Here is a 25,572-nt window from a genome sequence, read left to right on the forward strand (position 1 = left end):
TTGTAATTTGTAGATAATACAATGCCTGAACGTCCTCAAGGCCCCGAACCACAACAGCCATCGCGTCACAACCCCCTCATTAAGCCTTTCGTAGTGCTGGCACTTCCGGGCATGTACTTATTTTACAAGTACAATCAGTACAAGAGGAAAAGAAAAGAAAATGCCACAAGACGCCTGGCCGAGAGAGAATTGCAGCATCTCAACAGTAAAATCGTAAGTACATAACACTTTGACGTCGACTTTATTTAATGGGATTTTAGCGTACAATACGTTGTTTCAACAATTCCTGTTTCTTGTTTTCCTTTTCTCGGAACGGTGGCATATCGGTCGGTTTGTCGTGGTTCTGTAGATAGTCCAGATACTCTAAAGCCATCTGTTCTCGTGCCTTTATTTCCAAACTGCTTTTTTCGAGAAGGTCCAGCTCGTGTTTGGGAAGTTGAGGAATTCCATAGTTATGTACGACTCCACCTCGCGAAAAACGTACCGTGGAAACTAAGTATCTAAAAAATTAATTTAATCATTGTTTCAGCTGAAATCATGAACATAGGCTTTCTTTCATTTTAAAGGATTATACCAACGCTAAAAAATATTTTTTAGGCTTTTCTTCTGGAAAACAACGCATCATCTGGTGGCTCCACATTGAATGGATTTTAAAATACTTAAAATGTTGGAGAATATAATAGAATATATATATATATATATATATATATATATATATATATATATATATATATTAGTATAATCAATCAATAAGTGTATGATGGAATATCATTGTTGATATTCTCGAAGATAGTAACCCTTCAATAAACTCTTAAAGAAATTAAATATATTTACTTGCAAGCAGGAACTGCATTCGATCTGAGATATACGTTGGCATGCGCGTTTGCATCTCCACATAATCCAAGGGCTATTGTCGCTACCAAATTGCTAATGCCATAGCTTTCGGCTATTGTTGAATTTTCGCGATGGTTTGGCCGCCCCAAGATCTTTGGGAATTCAGATTCAAGTATTCCCCTAAATTTTGCTGTTAAGGACATTTGGTTTTTCTTCCCTATTAAAGGAAAATTATTACAAACATATTAGTTGTCGAAATGCCGTTTTACTTCAATATTTTATTCTAACGTATCAGTTGCAATCTATACCCTGACGATGGTTTCGTTCGGTTTTAACCTGTTGTATAATTGTAAGTATTCATACTCCCTTAATTATCTGTTATGTCACATGTCAGTTACATGATGTTTATAAATACATTTATAGGCAAATAGCGGAAGCAGGTTTATATACCTATTATTAAACGTATTATAAATAAATAATAATTGCAGTTAAATGTAGAGATCAATTCGTTATTAAAATATTGAGCTCACCAATAACTTCTACTGGTTTTGCTTGACTGAATAACGGTACAGCTAAATCTACTTCTGGTCCTCCAATTAGCGGTGTATATACTGACTGAGGGTCCAAATCTTGATATCTCGCTAGTAACGAATTGGCTTTTGTCTGTTTATAAAAAAGAGTAAGAAATACAATCTAATAGTTTGAAACATGGTTAATTATTTAGGGATTGAATTTCTAAAGTGATACTTGAAAACACTGTTGAATTATATCGCCATGATTGTAATTATCTCTGCATTTGATGAAAGTATCACATCAACCAAATCAAATCAAACCAAAAATCAAAGGAAGCTAAATCTAGACAATAAGATAAATGTTGTTACAATTCATAGCTTAGTTAAATGATTTCCATAATAATTTTTGAGCTATGTGAGACGTTGTTTTATATGTGAATCAGATCTTTTCACGGATTTTTATATCAAGGGTCAAAAGGTTTACTTTTTACTGTTTTACGAATTTAGAAGTAGTTTATAAACAACATTTCTTTTAACTCATATCTCATATTAAAACAACATATCTTTAAAACCACAATAGCGCATTTGTATTGTTTCTTAACTTAATCCGATCGTTTTCGTGATCGTGAAAATTTATATCAGATTGACTCAAAAGGTTACAAATATGACCCGATTTTACTAACAACGACTACTAACAACTTCTTAAAATATTGTCTTTAGAATTACAATAGCGCATTTACATTGCTTCTTAATTTCCTGTTTTGATTAAGGACAATGCAGAATAATGATTTTTTAAATGATGATGTTTTAATCTGCTTAATGAAATGCTCTTACTTTCAACGATTTGATAAAGAATAATATAAAATAATAGTATATGATCAAACACAAAACTTAATGAACAATCCTTTACAAACCTGAGCAAAAGCCGCCGAACCAATGATGCGCCCGGGGTGGTAAAAATTGGTCTTCTTGAATACTTCACTAATAAGGGGCGTGGTCACAGAAACTGGAGGTACACAGTTAACTAATATGGCCCTTGGAGAGAAAATTGTACATTTTACTGCTATGCTGTGTAATCTATGACCCTCTGCCATAACTCGTTCACCTATCGGAGTATCTGTGTTTAACTTTTCTTTAGGTAAAATAACCACCACATCAGCGCACTAAAATAATTTTTAAAGAAACCATTATATTTATATTGAAAATTTCTAAAAGAAGCTCTAATAATTTTATACAGCAGTAGCTAAAATCCAATAACCTTAATTGCTTTTTCTATGCCACTTTCTATTCCACAGTAAGCCTGTACCATACAGCTAGTATCCATCAAACCCAAATCTTCTCCAATTTTGTAAATCGGTTCACATCCTTGAATATGTAGTACTGAAACCAACGGATTTTGTTTCAAGAGGAAACTGGAGTAAGTACCTATCCTAGTATCAGCTCCTAAGATACATACTTGTATCGATTTTTGGTACTCGGGCTGGGTGCAAAAAGATGGGATGATTTTATTATTATAAACTAGAAAAAGTTTTATTGCATTCGGCTGTTAATTATCATTAATTAAACTTACTGGTCTTAAAGAGATGTTTAATGTTCATTACTTAACGTTGAATTTTGATTTTAGGAAATGATTAACAAAGATGACAGTGACATTTGTCACTTCACCGATAATCATTTAAATTATAGAGTAATAGTACAGTTTTCATTCGTATTACTTTATATTAACTAGCTATTTGTTGTCATTAAATAGAAGAAACAATGGAAGAAGTACATGGTTCTAGTACGCTTAATTTTATATAATTAACTAAGTGGATTGGTTTATGAATAATTTCAGTGAAAAAATAGCTTTATTATTAATGAGTCTCTTCCAAGTTCGTTGCGAAAATCCTTGCTGCCATTCCATATTTTCCGGAGGGTGTCTTTTGCTCGACCAGAGTATACTTTTCGTCGGCCTATATAAGAAATTATCCTTAGACTTTGAATGAGTTTGCATGATTTCATTATAATTGCAGCGATTTAATCATATACGTAATATACGTAATGTTATAAATGTAAAAATTATAATTTAATTAGCTGCGATAAGTTTACTATAAAAGGTTTTTATACTTCACAAATACTTACTCACCACTTATTTATATGATATCCAATCTTCCTTTCCTTTCGAAGTTGCAATCCAGCATTAATATAACCAGATCAAAAGAAAATCTTTTCAATTTTAATTTTAACCATTTTCATGCAAAACTTTTACAGATTGTTTCATTAAGCTCAATTTAGCTTTAATATACATTTGATGTTTTTAATAATAATAAAATCTTATCTATAAAATCTAATAATCTTAAAATGTGTAGTGTAGTGTGGTATCGCGTCGTATTTTATTTTGGTTTACAGAAAAACTGAAAAGTGAAAAAGTTGAACAGAAATCTCAAAAGTTATCAGAATTTTGGTAAATAAATAGTTTGGGATTCAAACCCACTGGACATAGAGCAGATTTATTATTCATCTATAAGTTACACTATATGCCCGTTGGGCATTTTTATAATGTAAATCATATGATTGAAATAGGTTGCATTAGTGGAATAAAACATTAAAAACGCGTTAAAACGTATTAACGTTAAAATATTAAGATAATGTTTCCGCAAAGTATTAGTACTATATATTTCCATCTTGTATCAACTTAGTATTTTACCCGCAAACCGCACTAAATATGATATAAACCTCTTTTAGTTCGTAACTGGAGAAAAAACCTCTTGAACAGAAACGATCGTAAAGTTGAGTTTCACGCTGTCGGTTTCTGAATTATTCTCCGAGTTTTATGGTAAACTTAACTTTACCAGTTTCTCGACAGTTGACATGGAAAATGGAGTGGGATTTGGTATGTGTTACGATTATAAGGTTAAAATGTTTTCTAGAAGAATCTTGATAGAATCTCAGAATCCTAGTTTCTTATGTCGACTACGCCAAATATAAATAAATTTTAATTGTTATTATAAATACTGCCCTCTCGCAAATATTTTTTAAGGCATTTAAAGTATATTTCTTAATGATATAACAAATATTTTAAAATTAATTTTAATCTTTGCTTTTTGCTTTTATTCGCATTTACGGTTTTAGTACATCTTTTAATTATCTTCTTTTCATCTTATTAGCAATATTTTTATATATTTAATTTTGTTACATTTGTTTTACTCTTAGATTAATTGATTCTCATATTTATCGTCATACATCATCTCACTCTTCTAGTTTCCAGGAAAAATTATGAAAAATCTATATTCAAATCAATAGATTTTATTAAAACAAATTTTGAGATTGTTATAAAGGAAATGTCATTTTTTTTTGAAGAAAAAATATTCAATTAATTTATAATTAATTTATGTTGATTAACTTTTCGTAAAGAATAACATAGTTTAGCAGTTCAGTGTTATATGTAATTTTTTTTTCTGTTTTCTTTATACTAGATTTAAGAGTCAAATAGAAAGCACAGGTTAGATATTATTTAAAAACAAACACATTTATTGTAGAGATCGTTGTTTATTGTATCTTTTAAATACATTTTAAATTTCAGTAAGTAATTTAAAATTTTAAATTAGTATATATTTATTCGGTTTTTGCTATTATATAAATAATAGATAATAAAGCAATTAAGAAACAAATTTAAAGAAGAATATACTAAATTTAAATATGTAATCTAATAAAAGATACACCCCAAAATCAATTATTTTTCTGTATCGCTCCACTTCGTAGTTTTAATCTTCTTTTCCAATTTCATCCTGCTCACGCTGTCAGGTTAAAATCGAAATTAATTTTCTCGATCTCCGAACAGTGAATCGCCGAGATTAACGCGACGCGATTCATTCATTCTTGAAATTAATTGGGTTTTCCGTGTGCACAATCTTATAATGAGCAACTAAGATCGCTTTTAACCAGTTATGCTTTAACAAGAACTACAATGAACTATATTCTTATAGAATATTTACATGAAATATAGTCAATGTAACTTAAAGATATATTTATAAGAGACCCATCAGCCTCAAGGGCTTTTTACGCTCTATAAACATTACTTATCGGGACCATGCATTATATAAATAATGAAAATAATCATTGAAAGGGTGTTTTTAATAAAAAAAATCAGTGCTTCCTATTGGACATATTTAAAAATTGAAAAGTTTATTTAAACACTTAACTACTAAATTATTTTTTGTTTAAATGCTCAAAATTTCATTAAATATTTTTAACCATTTCACTTTCAATGAAACTTAATTAATTAATTTTTTTTTAACACTTTCGCTTTTTGACGTTTCTAATTTTTGGGATGTAGGAATGACTATTTCACACTCTACTTTCGTCTCTTCTCACAGCTTCTCTTCTGGATTGCATTTTTCTTGTAGCTTTCAACCAACTTGCATGCAAAAAGCTGTAATATAGAAAAATCGTTATTTTCTACGAATCTCGATTATTGATGTTTAGTTAATGAAAAGGTTTATTTAAAAAAATCTTTAATTCTGTGATAATACCAATCTGACAAGAATATATCACATAGGCTGGTTAAGAGCCATACTAGTACAAAATTGAAGTTTACGTGAAAAACATTTTTTATAACCTAAGGAAGACAGATAGGTGAAATTTCAGTTGTAAAATATTTATAATAGTAAATATAGAGTGGCGTAACAACCAAGGTTAAATATATTTTTGGATATTCGAATATTCAGAATTATTTTGAATAGAACCTTCGTTAACCATTAACTTTTCTTAACCATCGATCTTTATCATTTGTTCTTTTTAATCCATTTTCATTATATCATCAACATTTATATTAATGTATAGGCAATTACGCTATTAAATACGCAAAAACGAAACGTTTCAAGCTCGTGGGGTTTATTAGTCTCACGCCTATTATTTAGTTCGGTTTCCCTATGACTACAGAAATACAAAAATACTCCAAACGCACCTTGTTGGGCGTTTTTGAATATTCGGCACGCAATAATGTTACTTTTAATTTTGTCACATTAGCAATTAAATTGCACTCAACGAATGAAATAATGGATGAACTAATATTCTTATTACTAAATTATTCTTATTGCTTTTGTGTTTTTATTGCTAATAAAATGACCACTCAAGTGATGAAGTTATAATAGAATTAGTTAAAGATATGAATATGTTTAAAAGGGTATCAAAATGGAAGGTTTTCACATTGAATATATAAAAACACGTGACTGACGCTGAGAAAGCAATAAGAAGTATATACGTATATAGATTTTAGTCTCTCCAATCTCTGGCATTAAACCTATTGACTGGCGAGTGACCAAGTTATAAGATAATCTCAAAAGACATTCTTACCCAGTCTTATCTAGCTGGGTTACACAATTTGTTAACCGATATGCTATTTATATTCATTATTGCAAATTCGCTATGAAAACCATGAAAAAATAATCGAAATTATATTTCCTACCTCAATAATTATTGACTGAATAAAATAATAACACAACAAAATGATTCTAAAATGTAACTTAATTATATTTTAACTATTATTATATTTTAACACTAGCGAATGATTTAATCATAAAGCAAATTGGAAACGTCGAGGGAAAAATAACATATGGCGGTGATTGGCATACTGGAAACATTATTCGTTAATTGAATAGCTTGGTTGAAAGCTTGATTAATCGTTATATTTTCATATTAATATCGAATATCCATTTAAAGTTTAACAGTCATCACAATTGCCTAATTGTTCGAGAAAATATAATGAGAAAATCTTAGTTTATTTTAAGGGTGGGCTAGATATCGTTAATTATATTATTAACGGATATTGAAGTATATTGTGAATGAGTAGTAATATATGTTCAAAGTCTCCAATTACAAATTAATATAAGTGTGAGAGCACTTCCAATATCTATTATTTGCAAGCTGTTAAAAATGTTTGGGACAATTAAAAATGCGAAGAACTTCTTCAGGTATTTTACAATGGTTCCATTAGCTATGTGTGACTGACAAATCAATTCATTGAGATTCGATTCGGTTTTTGCCAATGAGATGTCATCTCTTCATAGCTTTTCATTATACTAGTGGATGCAAATAAGTTGAAAAAAAGTAACATGGCGTTCAGTATGATACTACACACTCCTTGATCGATCTGATTGCTTTTAGCATTGTCGAGGATATAGTTTACACTGCAGGACTATATGGCTTGAGTATTAATCAAGAACTGATCAACTTGTTGGCAATTGGATATTGACCTGGATCCTATGTATTTTTGGACTTTATTATATAAGCAAGAGTTATGTTTTTAAAATATTGGCAATACTCCAGTGATTAGGAGTTTGGTTAATTAGATTTTTTCACCAGCAATGCTTGTTGGTTGATCTCTGTATAAAATGATTCACTTTTAATATGATCCTCTTTTTTTTGCTTTCATAGAAGATACCGTTTTTTAAGTACGCAAGTGTTATTTAATCAGATCGCTAGTTATTTAATAGTTATCATTTATACGACGAAAAATATTAAGCCGTAAACTTGTCAGTCAATTTTAAGAAGTTCTGTAGCATGTTTGATAGCATGACGAACTAGAAACTAACACGACAACGATAGGATGGTAATGCCAGCAGTAATCAATAACTAACTTACTGAAAAATATTTGATATTCCTGGGTTATTTTTATTGGTGACAACTATATATAGTTTATAGGATGTTGGAATTAATTCGTTTCGCATCTTACAAATAATTCATTATTTATTATATTAGAATGTAAGAATTTATGTGGAATATTGCAAACAAGGATAGAAAATTAGAAGACTATGATCAAGCATGAACTGCTAAAATCAAAATAATGACTGAGGATAGCTATTTAAGAAATATGATAACAATAACATGGAAACAGTGAAATTATTATTTAACACATCAGTCAATAAGTTATCGCCATCAATCATAACCTTATAAAAACCTAAGATTGTAGTCCTAGCCTTTAGACAACCCGTCAAAGGTTATAGTGATTTTAAAGAAACAAAATTTGTTTTAATACAATTCACCATGTCATAATTCGATAAATTCGATGATCAAATTTAAGGAACCATCTTTCGGATCTCTACAACTAGACTACAATAGTCAGACTTTATGAAATAAAAGGTGGGTGGCTAACGAAGGGTATTAATAAGATACAGTATTATTACTATTTACTAATATATTCTTTAATTTTTATTTTATATAAAAATATAATATAAAATTACGGTATGTATACCATAGTATCACAAAATATTTTGTCATATTATTCTCTTATGCTTATTATTATAACTTATTAAAACTAATATCACTTACATATTCTTGTACTAAGCTGAGTACTGAGTCTATTACACAATTCGATAGTAGACCATACATATTTAACTACTTTATTAATACGAATTAATTATTCAATAAAGTCGTTCCAAAATCTACATATGATTTAAATTTGCTATTGACATTTGTATTGGCAGCATTGCCAGCCAAACTAGCCTAAATGGGATGATGTCGATGTTGAGGACATGTGATTTCAACAAAATGGTGCCGTACAACCTGTGAAACAATTTACTATATGTGAAAAGTTTTCAGGTCATGCACTCTCATGTTGGGGTCACAATAACTGTGTTTTCTATTTTGTTCAAATCTTGATTACATTTTGAGGCATCCTTTATTTTAGACAATATTTCTTAGTTTTAATTAATTCTAAAATAATAACTTAAATCGAGTCAATAAATAATTAAATTCCATAACTTTAATCCATTTAAATTATTTTTTAAAACTTATTCTGAAAATATTATATTTTTAATACATGTTGTATCAACACTAAGTGTTTAAAATAAATATTAAGATAAATATAATTATGAGTGTAATTAATTTGTATTGCATTTCATTATTTTAGTAATACTGCGTATATTTAATGTTGTTCGCCAACTGTTAAACCATATGGCGCTTGGTGTCCAGTACGAAGAAAGAACTGTCCTTTCATATCCCTGAAAAATCACAAAGTTAAAATAAAAATTAAAACATATACATATACAGATTGTTCAATAAGTTTTATTCATCGATACAAAAACACCATTTTATGACCTAAAATAAATCTTATTATTCAACATAATCTCCTTACATACTTGGTCCAGTATAGCCAGGACTCGGGCAGCGCTAAATATAGCGAATATGCTGCATATTACAAAAATATTAACTATTTCTAATTTAATTGTGAGAGGGTGTAAGAGGGTGTAAATCAAGTATTTTCTAGTAAATACTCTATATCCAAGTATTCCAATAGGTTGCGATAATAAACTGATCTTATGTGGACACTATAAGATTTTTCGGCCTTTTTTTTTGATTCAGTATTGTAGTAGTAAATATGAGTTTCATTTGTAATAATGAATAAAATTCCCCAAAATAAAATCTGTATAAAACCTGGCACTTATTCTATTACCATTCCAAGGTAATACCGTTTTTAGAGAAATAAAATGATGTTATCTTTTGTTAAACAGCAAAAGTTATTGAACAACCTATTGTTGTAAAACATACTGATTGCTTGCAAAGCCCATATATCCATCAATAGTAAAATTGCATTCCTTTTCGGGACCAGTCCAGTTCCCACAATATGTGGCGGGAAACGCTGAGGGATTGATAACGGACTCAGCATATAGTTGCCATGCTCTAACATGACTACAAGCAACTAAAATTTAAACAAATAACAATTTCAATACGTTGTTCAATATTAAGTGTTGACAATAATTCGTAGCATTTTGTAAAAGGTACTCGGGCAATTTAGTATTCCGTTGCTCTCATCAGCAAACGATCTGTTCCCCGCTAATGAGTCAATTGACAATGTTGCTCAAATAAAACATTATTCTGGCGAATTCGATATCACTATTTTAACATGGAAAAGTGTTGAGGAAAATTAATCGTGTCATAGTGCAAATGTATAAAATATGCTAAATAAGATAAATATTTACGCCTTTAAAAGTGATTACAACTAATTAGAGCAATTAAGATATATAATGATATGTCTAATGCTCTGTCTCGTATGTCTAAATATTTTTGTTGTGGTTTTTGAATTCAAGAGATATTCTTTATATTTTTAGGCCCGAAATATCTGCTACACATTATCATTAACGCCTAATTTACTTGTCTCCAATCAGGGTATGTATTTACCAACTAATTCCACGATATTTTGACGAACCAAATAACTAGGTTGACAACCCGGTTGGAGTGCTTTGCCTCCGTTGGGATAAAAATCGGCGTGTCCTATGGAAACTGGGTAGCCGAAGATCCCGCCGTCCGTATGAATGACGTCAATGTAGTCAGCGTCTGTGCTCGCTAGTCTCTTTGCTCGATCTGGAAAAACAAATAACTCAAAGTAACTGACAATTACCGATTTAGTTAAAATATTTTATCACAGTTAAGAATAAGTGATCATCGCTTAAAAACAATTAAAAATGTGAATAAATCCAGAAAGAATTTCTCCTGGGAAAAGCGGACCAGTTGAAAGGTTATTTAATATTTGAACGACGCGACGACCAATATTTTTACAACTGGCACAAACATTAGTCATGTCGACGGCAACTACCACCGTTTGACGGCATCGATTTCGGGCCCCCCAACGCCCGTTTTATTGGATTTTCGTATGGCGGCCTTTTTGCTACGTAATTTCCTCGATTTCCTTTTTCAATTCCAATTTCGGAGCTTTTAAATTTTAGATTGACTCCCGTCTTGCGATCGTTTGTTTCGGATTTAATTTCGCGATCTCTTTTAATTACAAACGATTGTCATAATCAGCTTGCATAATCTTCTTTAAATACGATTGTTAATTACAAATAATAAAATGTAATATATTATACTCTATGTCATTTCCGACAGTTAGATACAAAAAAATATATTAATGCAAAATTGATTTAATATCCCAATATATATGTTCCCTAATCATTTTTAATACGTGGATTATGTTTCAGGCAGGTTTTTATTTAACCTATTAGCAGAAATCGATAGTATCTTCAGCGCGAATATGTCTACTGCTAAACAGTAGAAATGCGTGTTTTTTTTAATGTTTGGTCGATTGGCAATAATATCATAGCTAAGTTCAAGCGACAACATAACGTTTTTCGTGTCATGTAAACGCTAAGACAAAGTTCGGTAATCATCATGTATAGGCGATCAAAAATTAGAAATACATTTGAGACAAATTTGAATTTGTTTCATGCCTTTCAAGAAATAATCCTTGGATGGAAAGAAATACTTGTAAGAAAAATGTATTGAATTCCATTTCGACAACATCTTTTAAGGTCTTCTTCGATTCGGTTTAATCTCATCAATGGATACAAGTTGATATTTTCGAAGTGGTATTTTGAGTTTATAGTACAGACAGTGCGGCGTAGCTAAATCTAGTCAATAGGGTGATTACGGAATATTATGAGTTGAATTTTTGGTGAAAAAATTGCGAGAAATAATGCTTCTGCGAGGAGACCCATTATGATGGAGAAAAGCTAGAATTATAAATTATAATTATAATATAATTTTAAATTCTTAACGATATCTTCAGGCAAACATTCAAGTAGTATTTCTTAACGACACTTTGGCGAAAGGAGCTTATAATACATTATTTTTATGTTTCACTATTTTTGATAACAGTAGTCCATGAAAACAATTTTGTAATCTTTATATAAAAATAATTAATATAAAAAATTACGATAAAAACACCAATCAAGTCTTGTTTTAACGTTATGTGACATTTTATATTTTCTATATTCTATATTTTTATTAGTTTTTCAATATGGTTACATCGATATGGATGTAATTGTGCAGAATATCTTGTTTAGATGTGTTTAAAGAATACAAATCCACCTTTTCAACATTCCACGGGTATACGTAAATTTAGTAATTAAATTTTCGTATAACGTTTGAAAACTTTCATTTATTACATTCTTTCATTTATTTTGGGAAATAAATAGTGGTGTATTAATCCCGTACTCGCATTGCTTGTATATTAATACAAGTACAGCAGAACAGCAGTAATAAATTAATTTGTAAATTAAAACTGCACTAAGCATATCTAATATAAGATGTAATTAATAATAAACAATTATTACATATCACAAAATCTTAAAGAGTTAAAGAGTTAAGAGTTAATAAAAGTGTTTCCTTTGCAGTTAGTTCCCCATAACATCAGCCAGTGAAAGATGATTTGAATATTTCTGTGTAAATAATAAAAACTAGATTAATTTTTAAGTGTTTACATTTAAAATACTATCAATAAACAGTCTCAGTCTCATTTAAACAATACACCATTTATGTCTATGAATCATTACGTAATCATATCAATAAAAATGGTTACCATAGATAAAAATATATTGACATCATATCATAAGGTAAAGATAATTAAAAAATTGATAACCTATTGATCATAATAAAATATATATTTTCCAATAATAATGATAACATCAGATAAATGAGATAACGCCTAATCCCCATCAGTCGATACTTATAAAAAGATGTATTCAGTTGCTTAATTAAATATTCACAGCACCCAGATAATTATCGGTATTCTCAGCAATTCAGATGTTCTGAACACCACGGAAGTTTTCATCAAATTTCGGAAATACGCCCGATTTACATCGAATTTGGCTACCAAATTGATGGCGTTGCATAACAAGACTATTCTAAATTTAGACCATTTCCGGGGATATTGTTTGTTGATTGGAGTCCTGAGGGAGCCCGAGAAACAGCTAACGCTTTTACTTTCATCGAGACGTATCTCCACGTAAAGCATAAATAGGGAAAAGGAAAGTTGTGTGGAAGAGCTTTCAAAGAAAATTGTATTATGCTTTCAAATTACGTTATTAGTTAGTATATTCAAACACGATACCAATAGGAAAAAGAATCAGTGTTAATAATCAGTTTTACAAAACATGGCTCCACTCTTTTTTTAATAAATTACGTGTAACAATAGCTAATTTGCATATTTGATATGTTAAAACAGCGAATCCAAAAGCCGGTGCAGCGGCATATGAGGGTGCTGTGGAAAAGCAATCAGTTAGTTGGTCGTTAAAATATGTTGTATAAAATATTTTTGTACATACATTTGATATCCAAATTGCATAGACTACTATACAAAAATATAGGAAATTCAGGCGTACTGAGTATATTTAGATACCATAGGCAGTGTGAAAATAATTTTCATGTAACAGAAATATTATATATCAACAGATGTTGCTTCGATGTTGAAATAATTGAATTTCTTTCTTTTTCATTAATGTTTTGACTGCCTTAGTACAATATAAAGGTATTATTACTAAATATATCAATAAGCGCGGCGAGATGGATTAATTTCAAAGAAAGTCAGCTTAAAATATCATGTATATACTACCAGAAATTAAATTTAGTTCTTCAAGAGTCATTTTCGTTTCTTACAAAATATTTTTCGTTTGTCTTACAACAAGAGCTTTTTTGCTGCTCTAGATATGTTAAATTTTACTTTTAACAAAATATATTTGCGGATAATTCTATTCGGTTATTATTTTATGTAGAGAACTGTTACAAAAAGTCGTATTATTATTGAAATCTATGATGAACATATTTTATTGGAACCGCCTGTGGATATCACTTTCAGCCCTTCAAAAATATTTTCAACAACAAAAAAAAACCACGAGAGTAAAAGGGAATACCTTCGACAATTAATAAAAATAAATAATAATATTACCTTGTACAGGAAATTCCGGATACGCTGGATCCAGCGCCGTTATTCTTGGAATTCTAATATCGCCTTGGAGATTTTTTCCAGCCATTGACGCAACATGACAGCCCAAACTAAATCCAATAACGTGAAGATTCTGAACGGGCATCTCACCACTTTTATGAAATATCTTAATGAAATTATATAACAGTTGTCCCACCAGTTTGACGTTTTGAACGGCAGGTCGATACCAAGGAAATACGGATAATTCGGTCCAGTCAACAAGAATTATATTGTAATCATCAGGTCTGTTAAGATAAGCTGAAATTAAGAATTGTATTATTACTGTATGTTCAATATTTACTTTATGTATTTTAATTAGCAAAATTTAAAATTATATAAATTTTATTTTCAGCAACTTTATTGTCGCTACTTGCTACTGATTTACTGTCAAAACTTAATGTTGAACGGAATATTAGAAGCTCTAGAGTATTCAATAAAATAGCCAATGCACATCATCCAAATTTATGACGTCAGCGCGTCGTAATGTTGTCCCATTAATTTGGTATGTAACTTTTAATTATTATCACTAATGTTTTGAAAAATTTTGTAGACTAATTCCATTACATGTTCCGAGTCATCTATGACATCTATGACGTGCAGTTGCTGTTTTATTGGAAGGTCTATATATTGCTACAGCAACAACATTATATTTTTGACATTGATCGAAAACGTTAGAGTTTTTACTTAATTTTGAAATTTACGTTATATTGGGTGAATGAGAGATGATGAACGGGAATGGCATTGTAGAAGTTCTACAAAAAGGAGCTTTTGAGACAAAAACATTTTCTATTCTATTTTCATTAGTTCCACGAAAATATGAGAATTATTTTTTTGAATATTCGTTTTACCGGATTTTCAAAAAGCTTTAAAGGTTTTAGTTGGCCCGTATTATTAAAGTATTAACAAATTTTAATAATTATCATTTTTAAATACGTTTAATAAGAACCTACGATGTATGTAGAATAAAAATTACCATTAACAATCTCTGAACCACTCGCACCGGGGGATGTTTCTGAAAAACCATGTATGTAAATAACGGTTTTCAAATTTGGATCCACCCCCGCTCTTTTGGCAGCTCCTACTTCGTCGAGCGGTCGAATCGGCACTCCTTCCGTAGGTCCATTTTTAGTGTAAAGCACGAATCTAACGTCACGGTCAATATTTATAGGGCAACAGTTCTTACAATTTCCGCGGGGTATTGTTGAAAACTTGAGTTCATTCTCACCTGAAAAAATATTTTGTAATTATTATTCAATCAAATTTTAAACGTTCATATTTCAATAACATTCAATTAAACAATATTGCATTGCCAGTAACGGCACGCATTATTTTCAGCACTGCTTTTAGAAGCAATTATGTTAATTTACTTAATCGAAAAAAATACCAAAAAACAAACAAAAATCGGAATTAAAAAGATATTTAAAACTCACTTAATAATAATAAAATAATTTAATAATTAAATAAAGTTAATAATAAAAGAATTTCAATAGCGATATTTTCTGTAATTATTTTGGCGTTAATATCGACTTGGTAATTTTTCTTCATAAATCCGTTTGACTTTTTCGGCAAAAATAATTTTCATGACATTTGTTAAAATCTTTTATCATATCCTTTGCTTTCAGCATGAGTACAGTTGCAATATAAAATTAGAATTTTAAATATGTAACAGATTATTTATTTAGCTGCGAATGTAATATGACCGTAAATTTCATCATGCAATATTGAAAGTGGAGGAAATATTGAAAACTCGATCGAATTTTAACATACACTTAATAAATCTAGTATTGGTTCAAAATATTTGAAAGCTTTGCTGTTTATTATCCCAACGCCAAACTTTTCGTGATCGGAGTTTTCCAATGGCAGGAAAATATGAGAGAGCACGGCACCAGACTCGTCGTCGAGGTTGGGCTGGAGGTTTTTTTGAACTAGTATCACGCAAGGTCGTTATTTCAAACCTTATCGAGCTATTACTTTACCAATTAAATTAGTTTAATTAAATATGTTCTAATAATAATTATAGTTCCATGTAAATTTGAAAAAAGCATCAAAGAACATAGGGCCCATGAAAAATTGTATATTAGTTAAATTGTTACTAGATATTTTCTAAAAGTGTAAAGCTTACTCACAGGTAATTAGTTAACTTAATTCGTGGAAACCTGAACGGAATGGTTATAACGATAATGTGATAAAATAACGAATCACTTTTTGTCGTGTTAGAAAATCAGAAAAAATGTTCCATTTGTATACGTTTCTAATAAATAGAACTTTATTACACATTTATTCTTAGTTATAATTATATCTTTCTGTTTATATAATAAATATATTAAAACATATGTAAACTGGAAATAACTTCCATATATAATTGCCATATTATATATGAAATATTATAATTACACCTAACAATGGGTTAGGAAAAAAGTGTTTTCAGTTTCTTCATATTTTTCAAAGCAATTTAAATTTCGAATACTAATCAATGGAATGATCAGAATATTAAAGATTCTTTTCAGAACTAAACGCGGAGAGAAACACACAAAGCTCACTAACGTTCTTTTTTTGACCTTTTGATTTTCTGGTAAAATCATAATTCCGTTACTGCAGTTATGATATTTCTGGAAATTGAACCAAGTGATTTTTATAAGGCTTGAAGTCCCTTTTGCAATCCGAGCTATATGGTGTATGCATCAAAACTTAATTGTTTTTTCAGGTTTGAGCAGCTCGTGAATGAACAATGTTTTTCTAATCTCATTAAAATTTTAGCATCACGTTAGACAAAAAGCAAAATACATTAAAACCAAAATAAAATAACTATACTGGTTAGTCGGAAGATACTCTCAACTTGATCTAAAATCAAAGAGGTTGATCTATAATACAATTATAAAGCCAATTTGGACCTATGGGATGCAAGTATGGCCACTAAAAATTCAAATAAACTAGTCATACAACGCTGTCAAAACAAGGTTCTTCGATTGATTACCAATGCCTATCGCTATGTAACCAATGAAGAACTGCACGATGACCTGGAAATCAAATGGATTTGCGAAGTTATCCAAGATTTCGTCTTGAAACACGAAAGAAGATTACTAAATCATACTAACGTGGAAGCAATACAACTGCTGGACAGCGCGCAGGATGTCAGGAGATTGAAGCGAACAAAACCATACGAACTTATATAAAGTGTATACATTTAGTGTAAACTATAACTATAAGTTAATAATTAATAAATAATTATAATTTTATAATTGAAGAATACATACTAATGTATTTTCTCGCACTCGTCATGCTTGTTAATTAATTCAAGTACATAGGGAAAGTAGTAATAAATTAATTGTAAATTAAGATTGTACTAAGCGTATCTAATAAAGATGTTATAAAAAAAATTAAAATTTTGTCGTTAATGCGATCCTTGCAACAGTTTATAACTCATTTGGCCTTTCAACACTGAATGGTGAGGGTCATATTTAAGAACGAAAATTCCTGATACCGTCGTTCACTTAAACAGTCATCACTATAAATTCACCAAAATTTTCGAAGAATTGAACATATTGGTCTTTTCAAATGTATAAAATATATTCAACAACACAAACAACAATTCAAATCATAACAAATAATATAATATTATCTGATTTTAATAAAATATTGACAAATTATTCTAATAGTTCGAGTTTAATTACAATGCTAATCAGATTTCGCTACAAAGCAAATTTAATTAAACCAAAGTTGTAGACTTAATCGATCTTATACTCTATCTTGTTTACTTTGTTATGTATCATATAACGTATCGTATAATGATGAATATTAAATAACTTACGTACTATCCAAGTCAAGAATATTTTGTAAATGATGATACTCATTTGTGGTTACAATATCCCTTCATTCGATTTTTATTCATTAATAAATCTGTAATCAGGAGACGCATTAATACCAACTCTAATTTTTTGTAGAACGATTTATTTTTGATCACTTTAAATTAATTTCTCAGCCCGCTGTCAACTTCGATGACAATCTTTTTAATACATATGCCATTTTCTTTTTACTGAAATTCTTTTTACTGTTTACTTGTTTTGTAAATAATAAAAGTTGTTTTTAACGGACTAATTATATAGTGACTCCTATCGTTTGGAAGTTAATATAATACATTATATTAGTCTGTCAACAATGATGTTAAACGAACGTAAGCGGAAATAACAGGTCAATTGAAAAGTCCCTGACCTACCGTAGTAAAACACATTTTTTTGGCAAAATTAGTTATTTTTATTGAACATAATTCCCTTCCATGGTGATATACTGCTTATAGCGACCCTCCAATTCTTCGATACCATTTTTGTAGTACAATTTGTCCTTTGATTCAAAATAAGCCTCAGTTTCGGCGATTACCTCTTCATTCGACGAAAATTTCTTCCCAGCCATCATTTTTTGAAATCTGACAACAGGAAATAATCGCTGAGGGTCAGATCTGGAGAATACGGTGGATGAGGAAGCAACTCGAACCACAATTCATGGATTTTTGTCATCGCTTTCACTGACATGTGACACGATGCATTTTCTTGGTGAAGTAGCACTTTCTTTTTCTTCAAATGCGGTCGTTTTCGGCGATTTCGTCCTTCCAACGTTCCAATAACACTATGTAATAGTCACTGTTGATGGTCTTTCCTTTTTCAAGGTTGTCGATTAAAATTATTCCATGCGCATCCCAAAATACAGACGCCATATCCTTGCCAGTCGACTATTGCGTTTCCCCACGCTTTGGACCGGGTTCATCGTGTGCAGTCCACTCGAATGACTGTCGATTGGACTTGGAAGCAAAATGATGGAGCCATGTTTCATCCACTGTTACACACGAGGCAAAAACTCGGGTTTATTACGCTTAATCATCTTTAAACACTGCTCCGAATCATCAACTCGTCGTTGTCTTCGGTCTTCATTTCACCACGTCTAAGTTTAGCATACCAATCCTTGAGGGTTGATTCTCTTGGAGCAGTGTCCGGAAACTCGGCATCAAGCCAAGTTTTTGCTTCACTATATATTTTCCGTTTAAAAAGCAATATATTAACAACACGCGAAATTCCTTTTTATCCATTTTTTGCACAATAACAAAAGTTTGAGTCAAAAATGCTATAATTCACAAACTAGTGATCAGGTAGCTGTGAAATTTATACACGCATCCTTTGAAGGTGAGGGCTAACTAAAAAAATTTTTTTTAATAGGAATTTAATGCTAGTAGCGCCATCTATGTGTCAGGTCGGGTACCTTACAATTGACCTGTTATTAAATTCAGTTAATTACGCAATGATGATAGTCCAATTGTTTTAAGTCAGCTGACAAACACGTATTAATTTCCGTATCACTGTTATGGGTTGTGCGACCATTGCAGTGTAGCATTCATATATTCGTGCATCTATATGCTTTTTACATATTTTACTTGTCATATGTATTCTTTATCCTACACATTTAATTCTTGACTTTATATTCCGATATATTTATATTGTTCTTTGCATTCTATACTTGTAATAACGTTCCCATGGAGCTACTATGACCTTTAACTATTCCCTATTGCCTAAAAACCATCTCGAGGTCTTCATTTTGATTTAAATATAGAGCTGAAATCCAGTTTTAAAAAGCAATTCGATTTTTGAAATTCTGTTTCAAGAACCGGGAAAAACGTTAAAGAAAGATTACTTAAAAAATAACCCCCTTGCGCTTTATTTTAAAAGTCCTTATATCATTATCCTTATATTATTTATCACTGTAGCATCGCTATATTAAATAAACAATATTATTACCAAATACTCTTATAGTTTTGTTTGCATTCATCTTGTTTCGTCTATCTAGCTCAAGAGTATTGATAATACTTTCGTATATAAACACACGTTACTATTCAAGTCGATAAATGAGAAAATGAAGCTTAATGGCATTGCTTATTGTATACTGGCTGTAACGGTAACGATTGTTACTGCTACCTCTAATGAGCCATTTACCGTTAAAACATTTCAACATTCAATCCAAAATCGGTATTTAGAATGGTGGCAAACGGCAGTATTCTATCAAATTTATCCCCGAAGTTTCAAAGACAGTAATAATGATGGTGATGGAGATTTGCAAGGTATGAGTAGTTTTTGTCTTTTGAAAATTGTATTAGTAGCTCTAAAATCTTTATTTCTTATATTGATATACAGAAAACATTTAGAAATGCTCAAAAAGTGTAAATATTCTCTTTTTAAATATTGTATTGTCATTTTCAATTACTTACAAATATGCATTGGATGTGGCGATTAGTAATTCTTAATATGCTTGAGATATAGTTTTAACAACAATGATTACTTATATAACAATAAATAACAGTGATTAAATTACACCAATTTTGAAGTGAAATGGCCAGTACAAAAAAAAATCTAACAGCTATATTTGATCAACATTAATAAAAAACTGAATATTTTTTAAATCAATTGCTTCAGGTATAATTCAGAAACTAGATCATATACAAGACGCAGGCATTGACGCTATTTGGTTATCTCCAATCTACAAGTCACCTCAAGTTGATAACGGTTATGATATATCTGATTACCGGGATATAGGTAAATGATAATTTATAATAATTTATCGGTGACAAGCAATTTTTACAAGTTGGGAATATATTTCAGATGAGATCTATGGTACTCTAGACGATTTAAAAGAACTTCTTAAAGAAGCGCACGCACGTGGCATTAAAGTTATATTAGATTACGTTCCGAACCATACTAGTGACAAGCATGCTTGGTTCCAGGCATCCTTAAACAAACAGGAGGGATATGAAGACTTTTACGTTTGGAAAGATCCAGTTTTTGTTGATGGGGAAAGACAACCGCCAAATAATTGGGTATATATACAAAATACAAAGTAATGGGTTGTTCAATAATTATTTTCATTCGATAATTTCGTAGTTTCATGTGGATTTGGAAATAGTTTTTTCTTGGTAGATATCTTTAAATAAGTTAATAAAAATGAAAAACTTTTACCAATTCAAAAGTTACTCTTTAGGTATTATAATAATATTAACAATTTGTTACAAACAAAACACATGTAAATAATATTTTAAAAGGGCGTACATTGTTTGTAAATGGAAGATTTTTTTATGTACCTTTTGAATATAATAATTATGGAAAGAATCTTTGTTTACAAAGATGAAATGTGTAAATTAAAAGATCACTAAAATATGTCTATTAAAGTTCAAGGTGATTATGAGGTAGATTTCAAATCAACGAGTGATAAAACTTATAGAACAACCTGGTATATAGTATGCAGTACTTTCTTAAATAAGATCCAAAACATTTTATGAAACTTGACTACAGACAAATTTAATAAAGCCTAATTTTAGTTAAGCGTATTCAAAGGATCTGCTTGGGAATGGAGCGAAGAACGTCAACAATATTATCTCCATCAATTTTCAATCGGTCAACCCGATCTCAACTATCGTAATCCTAATGTAGTGAAAGAAATGAAGGACGTGTTAAAATATTGGTTAGATTTCGGCATTGATGGTTTCCGAATGGACGCTGTACCGACTTTGTTTGAAGATGAGCAGTTCAGAGACGAGCCTTTGTCAGGTGAAATTATGCGATTAGTAGAAAACGATCTTCAACGAGAAATTTTTAATTGTTTCCAGGAAAGGCGAATGTTGGACCTGAGGATTACGGGTATCTGGATCATATTTATACCACAGATTTAAATGAAACTATTTTCATGATTTATCAGTTCAGGGAGGTGTTGGATGAGTTTAACGCGAACCAAAATGATTCCTATTCAAGAATAATGATGACTGAAGTTTACAGTGATATAGACACAACCATGAAATATTACGGTACTGTTGACGGATCTATACGAGGCGCCCATTTTACTTTTAATTTTTGGACCTTTATTACTTATCTGACAAAGGGTGTAGATCCTTTCGAGCTGTTTCAATCGATCACACTGTGGTTAGAGAATATCCCAAGGCTCTACACATCTAACTGGGTGGTACGAAACTATACACATTAATATTTACACTACTTGATTTACGACTATTTTTAGTTAGGCAACCATGACCAACCTAGAGTAGCTACGCGTTTAGGACCCGAAAACGTCGATGCGTTAAACATGCTTGTTGCTATTTTACCGGGAATCTGGGTTACTTATAATGGAGAAGAAATTGGCCAAGAAAATGGTAATTTTGTTTTGCTACAAAAATAATGGGAGTATAAATTAGTTCGGTTTGTTGACATATAAGCTTTCGGAGTATAAATAAATGTGTTAACTAACTAAAATAAATAGTAGCTGAAGCGCATCTAATGCTACTAGAAATGTACAGTGACCATGCTCCAATTGATAAATCACGTAGAGAAGAAAAATGGACACTATAGAATAAAAAATTAAAACACAGAAAAAAATATAATTTATTTTCGACAATATATATTGACAAAAAGGTTTCGTAAAAAATAACTAAACATATTCTGACTGAACTTAATTAAAGAATGGATAAAAATTAATTCATTGTTACCTAATTAGAATAAATATTAATATTAATGTGCTCATTAACATAAAAATAATTCAGGTGAAGTAACTTGTGAACAAGGATATGACCCCCAAGCTATCAAAAATTGTTCAACTTTCAACGAAACCAGTAGAGACTTTGAAAGAACTCCTTTCCAATGGGATACCACAGTAAATGCCGGTAAACCGAACTGTTAAAACAGTTACCCCCATAAAACTAAAACATTTTTATATTCAGGCTTTAACGAAGGTGCTCCAACATGGTTGCCAGTGAGTAAAAAATATTTGGAGACTAATTTAGAAAACCAATTACCGGCAGACATTAACAGTCATTATAACATCTACAAGGAACTAATTAAATTCAGGGATGTATTCGAAAACGAAACTGAAACATCTCTTTTGATAAACGCCCAAGTAAATTGGTTCAGATTTCTGAGGATACCAAATAGCGATCACATTGGATACGCTTTCATATTTAATATAAATGACGAGGAAAATGTAGTGCCTGACGGTTTTGCGTCTTCTACATCAGAAGTAGTTGTGAGAAGTAGTAACAGTCCGTATCAAATTGGGTGAGATTATTAGCCAACACTTTTATTACATTTTATTATATTGAAATTAATCTTTTATTATATTTCTTTTTTTATCTTATTTTAGAGATACTTTCAATCTAACTCAACCATTGAAACCCAGAGAAGCTGTTATCTTAAAAATGAATATGCGGTAATAAATGATATCTCATGTTATTATAAATTTTAAACAAGTGCTATATATAACGTTATTATGTCTACACTGCTATTATAAATTATTAAAAAATATATATATCTGCTGAAAGACTAGCCAACATTGTATTATTCGTTAAAAATATATTATGTGGTTTGATTGATGAACTTTGGTCACTTTTCTAGTTGAACCATAATTCCGTCACTGTAAAGCTTTAGAGATTTCTGACAAAAACTGAAGCAACCGATTTTCATCATCATCTCTTGAAGTCAGTATTATTCCATTAAGAGTATTTTGCAGAGACCAAAAGAAATCATAGTCGGATGTAGCAAGGTCCTGACTATGGATGTAACAAAACTGTTCAAATTATTTCTCTCAAATATTATCGAATCATTAAAAATGTGTGGGATATAGAGTTGTCGCGATAGATTTTTAATTGTCCGCTTCAATCGCATTCGTTGGTGACAATAGAAAGATGAATAAGTGCCTTGGTTCGGTGTAACATCTAATAAACTAAAAACAATGTTTTTTACAAACACAAATTATTTTTTATTTATTGTTTTGATAATAACAAAAGTTGCTGTAAAACACTGTAGCTTGTAAACTCGTAATCCTATTAGTCCTCTTCAGAAACGCACAGGCACGAACAAAGTTTTCACATACTTTTTTATCTAAAATAATCAGATATTTTTGTATAACGTTATTGCTGAACTGATGTAACAGAAGACCGAAAGTCGTTCAGTGCAAAAGCCCCTCAGTTTGCTTTTTAAACACTAACCATATCATATGAGAAGCCGTAGAAATATTGCATAACTACTTCTATGGTGTAATAGTTAGAGCGTTCAGCTCACACGCGGATGTTGCTTGTTCGATTCCCGGTGGGGGCAATAACTTTTGTTTTTGTTGAAAATCACCTAAGTTAGGGAGACTCCGGGGCCTGAAGCGTTCCTTATTTTTAATCGTTGTTTCTTTATTCCTATTTTTCCTCATACGGGCTACACCTTTACTTGGCCTACCCATTGAAATACTTAATAAAATAACTGGGTAATTTATTAAGTAAATATCTAACACTAAAAAGAGAAAAATAAAATATTTTTAACAAAAAAATTGAACCGACTTCAAAAAATAAATAAGGATCTCACAAAAAATTAAAAAATAATCAAACATAGATTTTTAACACAAAAAAAAACGTTTTAAACTAAAGTATGTACATAATAATCGTTATAATAACTAAATAAAAATAATCAAAAACCATATTATCCTATCTACTACACGTATTTTATATTATACTATATACATACAATTTAACTTACCTACCTAAATATTTTTATCTATTTACAATGTTGTTTAACCACTACTAATTGAACACTTTGAAGTCGGTACCGAGCCCAAACATATACAAAAAATTAAACTAACAAAACAAATCTAATTTGTTGATCGCACCGACTTCAAAGTAATCAGTTGATTGTACTTGTAATAATATTGTAAATAGATAAATAGATTTAGGTCGGTATTAAGCTAAATTGTGTGTATATACTATAATATAAAATACGTGTAGTAGATAGGTTAAATAAGGTTTTTGTTTATTTTTATTTAATTATTACAACGATTACTATGTACATATTTTATTCTAGAAAGTTGAATCAAAACATGACTATCGTTATTATTATTTGTATCAACACTCTTACGCAAATGTGTATAAATAAGATTTGAGAAGCTGGTCCAATATTTTTATTTGACATATGTTCTATTATTGGCTAAGAGTTTTTAAACTGATCCAATAATCAACCTAGTTTTTCGATTTTTATTCAGAAATGAAGTGTTGTTGGCGAATGTCTAGTAAATTCGACGAGTGGATTAGGATTAAGCATTTCCATGTAGGTTTTCGCGGCTTTGACAGATGTGTCTAAACGTTCCCATGCTATAAAATCGCTTATTCGTATTTCACTTCTATAATATTAATTGGCACTCAATGCTTGACTCAAACGCATCATTTTGAATTTATAGCAATCTTCCAAACAAATAACAAAATATTGTGATCTTATATAACATCGCTACAAAAACTTATCATTATGTTTAATAGTTTTTATTTTACTGCAAAATAAACTACCTTATTGAACTAGAACTAGAACACCTATAATCTTTGAGTATTTTTAGTATTATATCTAGTTCAGCTTTTATTTATTTTTATACGATTATATATTTATAACTAATAAGTAATTGGATTTTTTTAATTCAAGTAGTTTGTTTTCTTTGTAGAACATTATG

At 30.3% G+C, this 25,572-nt stretch overlaps 4 protein-coding genes across 5 annotated transcripts in view; 2 read left to right on the plus strand and 2 right to left on the minus strand.

The window, feature by feature from the left end:
- Nucleotides 1-25,572, plus strand: part of LOC143201900 (uncharacterized) — a 63,793-nt gene that overhangs the window by 2,707 nt on the left and 35,514 nt on the right. Inside the window, exon 2 of the mRNA XM_076413099.1 lies at nucleotides 14-213. Within this exon, the coding sequence (XP_076269214.1) occupies nucleotides 22-213 (192 nt within the window). The 5' untranslated portion in view covers nucleotides 14-21. The remainder of the gene's footprint in view (nucleotides 1-13; nucleotides 214-25,572) is intronic.
- LOC143201891 (uncharacterized) lies at nucleotides 223-3,000 on the minus strand. 2 transcript variants are annotated; one of them, XM_076413085.1, is made up of 7 exons: nucleotides 2,917-2,939; nucleotides 2,803-2,864; nucleotides 2,605-2,726; nucleotides 2,261-2,509; nucleotides 1,365-1,497; nucleotides 835-1,051; nucleotides 223-500 (listed from the first exon to the last, which is right to left on the minus strand). In XM_076413085.1, the coding sequence occupies exons 3-7, from the start codon at nucleotides 2,668-2,670 to the stop codon at nucleotides 257-259; spliced, it is 909 nt and encodes a 302-aa protein (XP_076269200.1). In that variant the 5' UTR covers nucleotides 2,671-2,726; nucleotides 2,803-2,864; nucleotides 2,917-2,939; the 3' UTR covers nucleotides 223-256. The 2 variants fall into 2 exon arrangements, with proteins under 2 accessions (XP_076269200.1, XP_076269193.1); XM_076413078.1 differs by having other exon boundaries at nucleotides 2,605-2,864; nucleotides 2,917-3,000.
- Nucleotides 8,503-25,572, minus strand: part of LOC143201885 (pancreatic triacylglycerol lipase) — a 33,288-nt gene continuing 16,218 nt past the window's right edge. Inside the window, exons 2-6 of the mRNA XM_076413064.1 lie at nucleotides 15,053-15,304; nucleotides 14,044-14,337; nucleotides 10,503-10,685; nucleotides 9,873-10,023; nucleotides 8,503-9,325 (exon numbers count right to left, since the gene is read on the minus strand). Coding sequence (XP_076269179.1) covers nucleotides 9,250-9,325; nucleotides 9,873-10,023; nucleotides 10,503-10,685; nucleotides 14,044-14,337; nucleotides 15,053-15,304 — 956 coding nt within the window. The 3' untranslated portion in view covers nucleotides 8,503-9,249. The remainder of the gene's footprint in view (nucleotides 9,326-9,872; nucleotides 10,024-10,502; nucleotides 10,686-14,043; nucleotides 14,338-15,052; nucleotides 15,305-25,572) is intronic.
- Nucleotides 19,950-23,420, plus strand: LOC143201856 (maltase 2). The gene is made up of 9 exons (XM_076413054.1): nucleotides 19,950-20,179; nucleotides 20,532-20,651; nucleotides 20,718-20,932; nucleotides 21,431-21,659; nucleotides 21,719-22,068; nucleotides 22,123-22,255; nucleotides 22,643-22,762; nucleotides 22,820-23,153; nucleotides 23,239-23,420. The coding sequence occupies exons 1-9, from the start codon at nucleotides 19,975-19,977 to the stop codon at nucleotides 23,306-23,308; spliced, it is 1,776 nt and encodes a 591-aa protein (XP_076269169.1). The 5' UTR covers nucleotides 19,950-19,974; the 3' UTR covers nucleotides 23,309-23,420.

This window comes from Rhynchophorus ferrugineus, unplaced genomic scaffold (genome assembly GCF_030347505.1).
Source record: "Rhynchophorus ferrugineus isolate W39M unplaced genomic scaffold, kcgeb_rfMv2 rfM1, whole genome shotgun sequence".
Lineage (NCBI taxonomy): Eukaryota > Metazoa > Arthropoda > Insecta > Coleoptera > Curculionidae > Rhynchophorus > Rhynchophorus ferrugineus.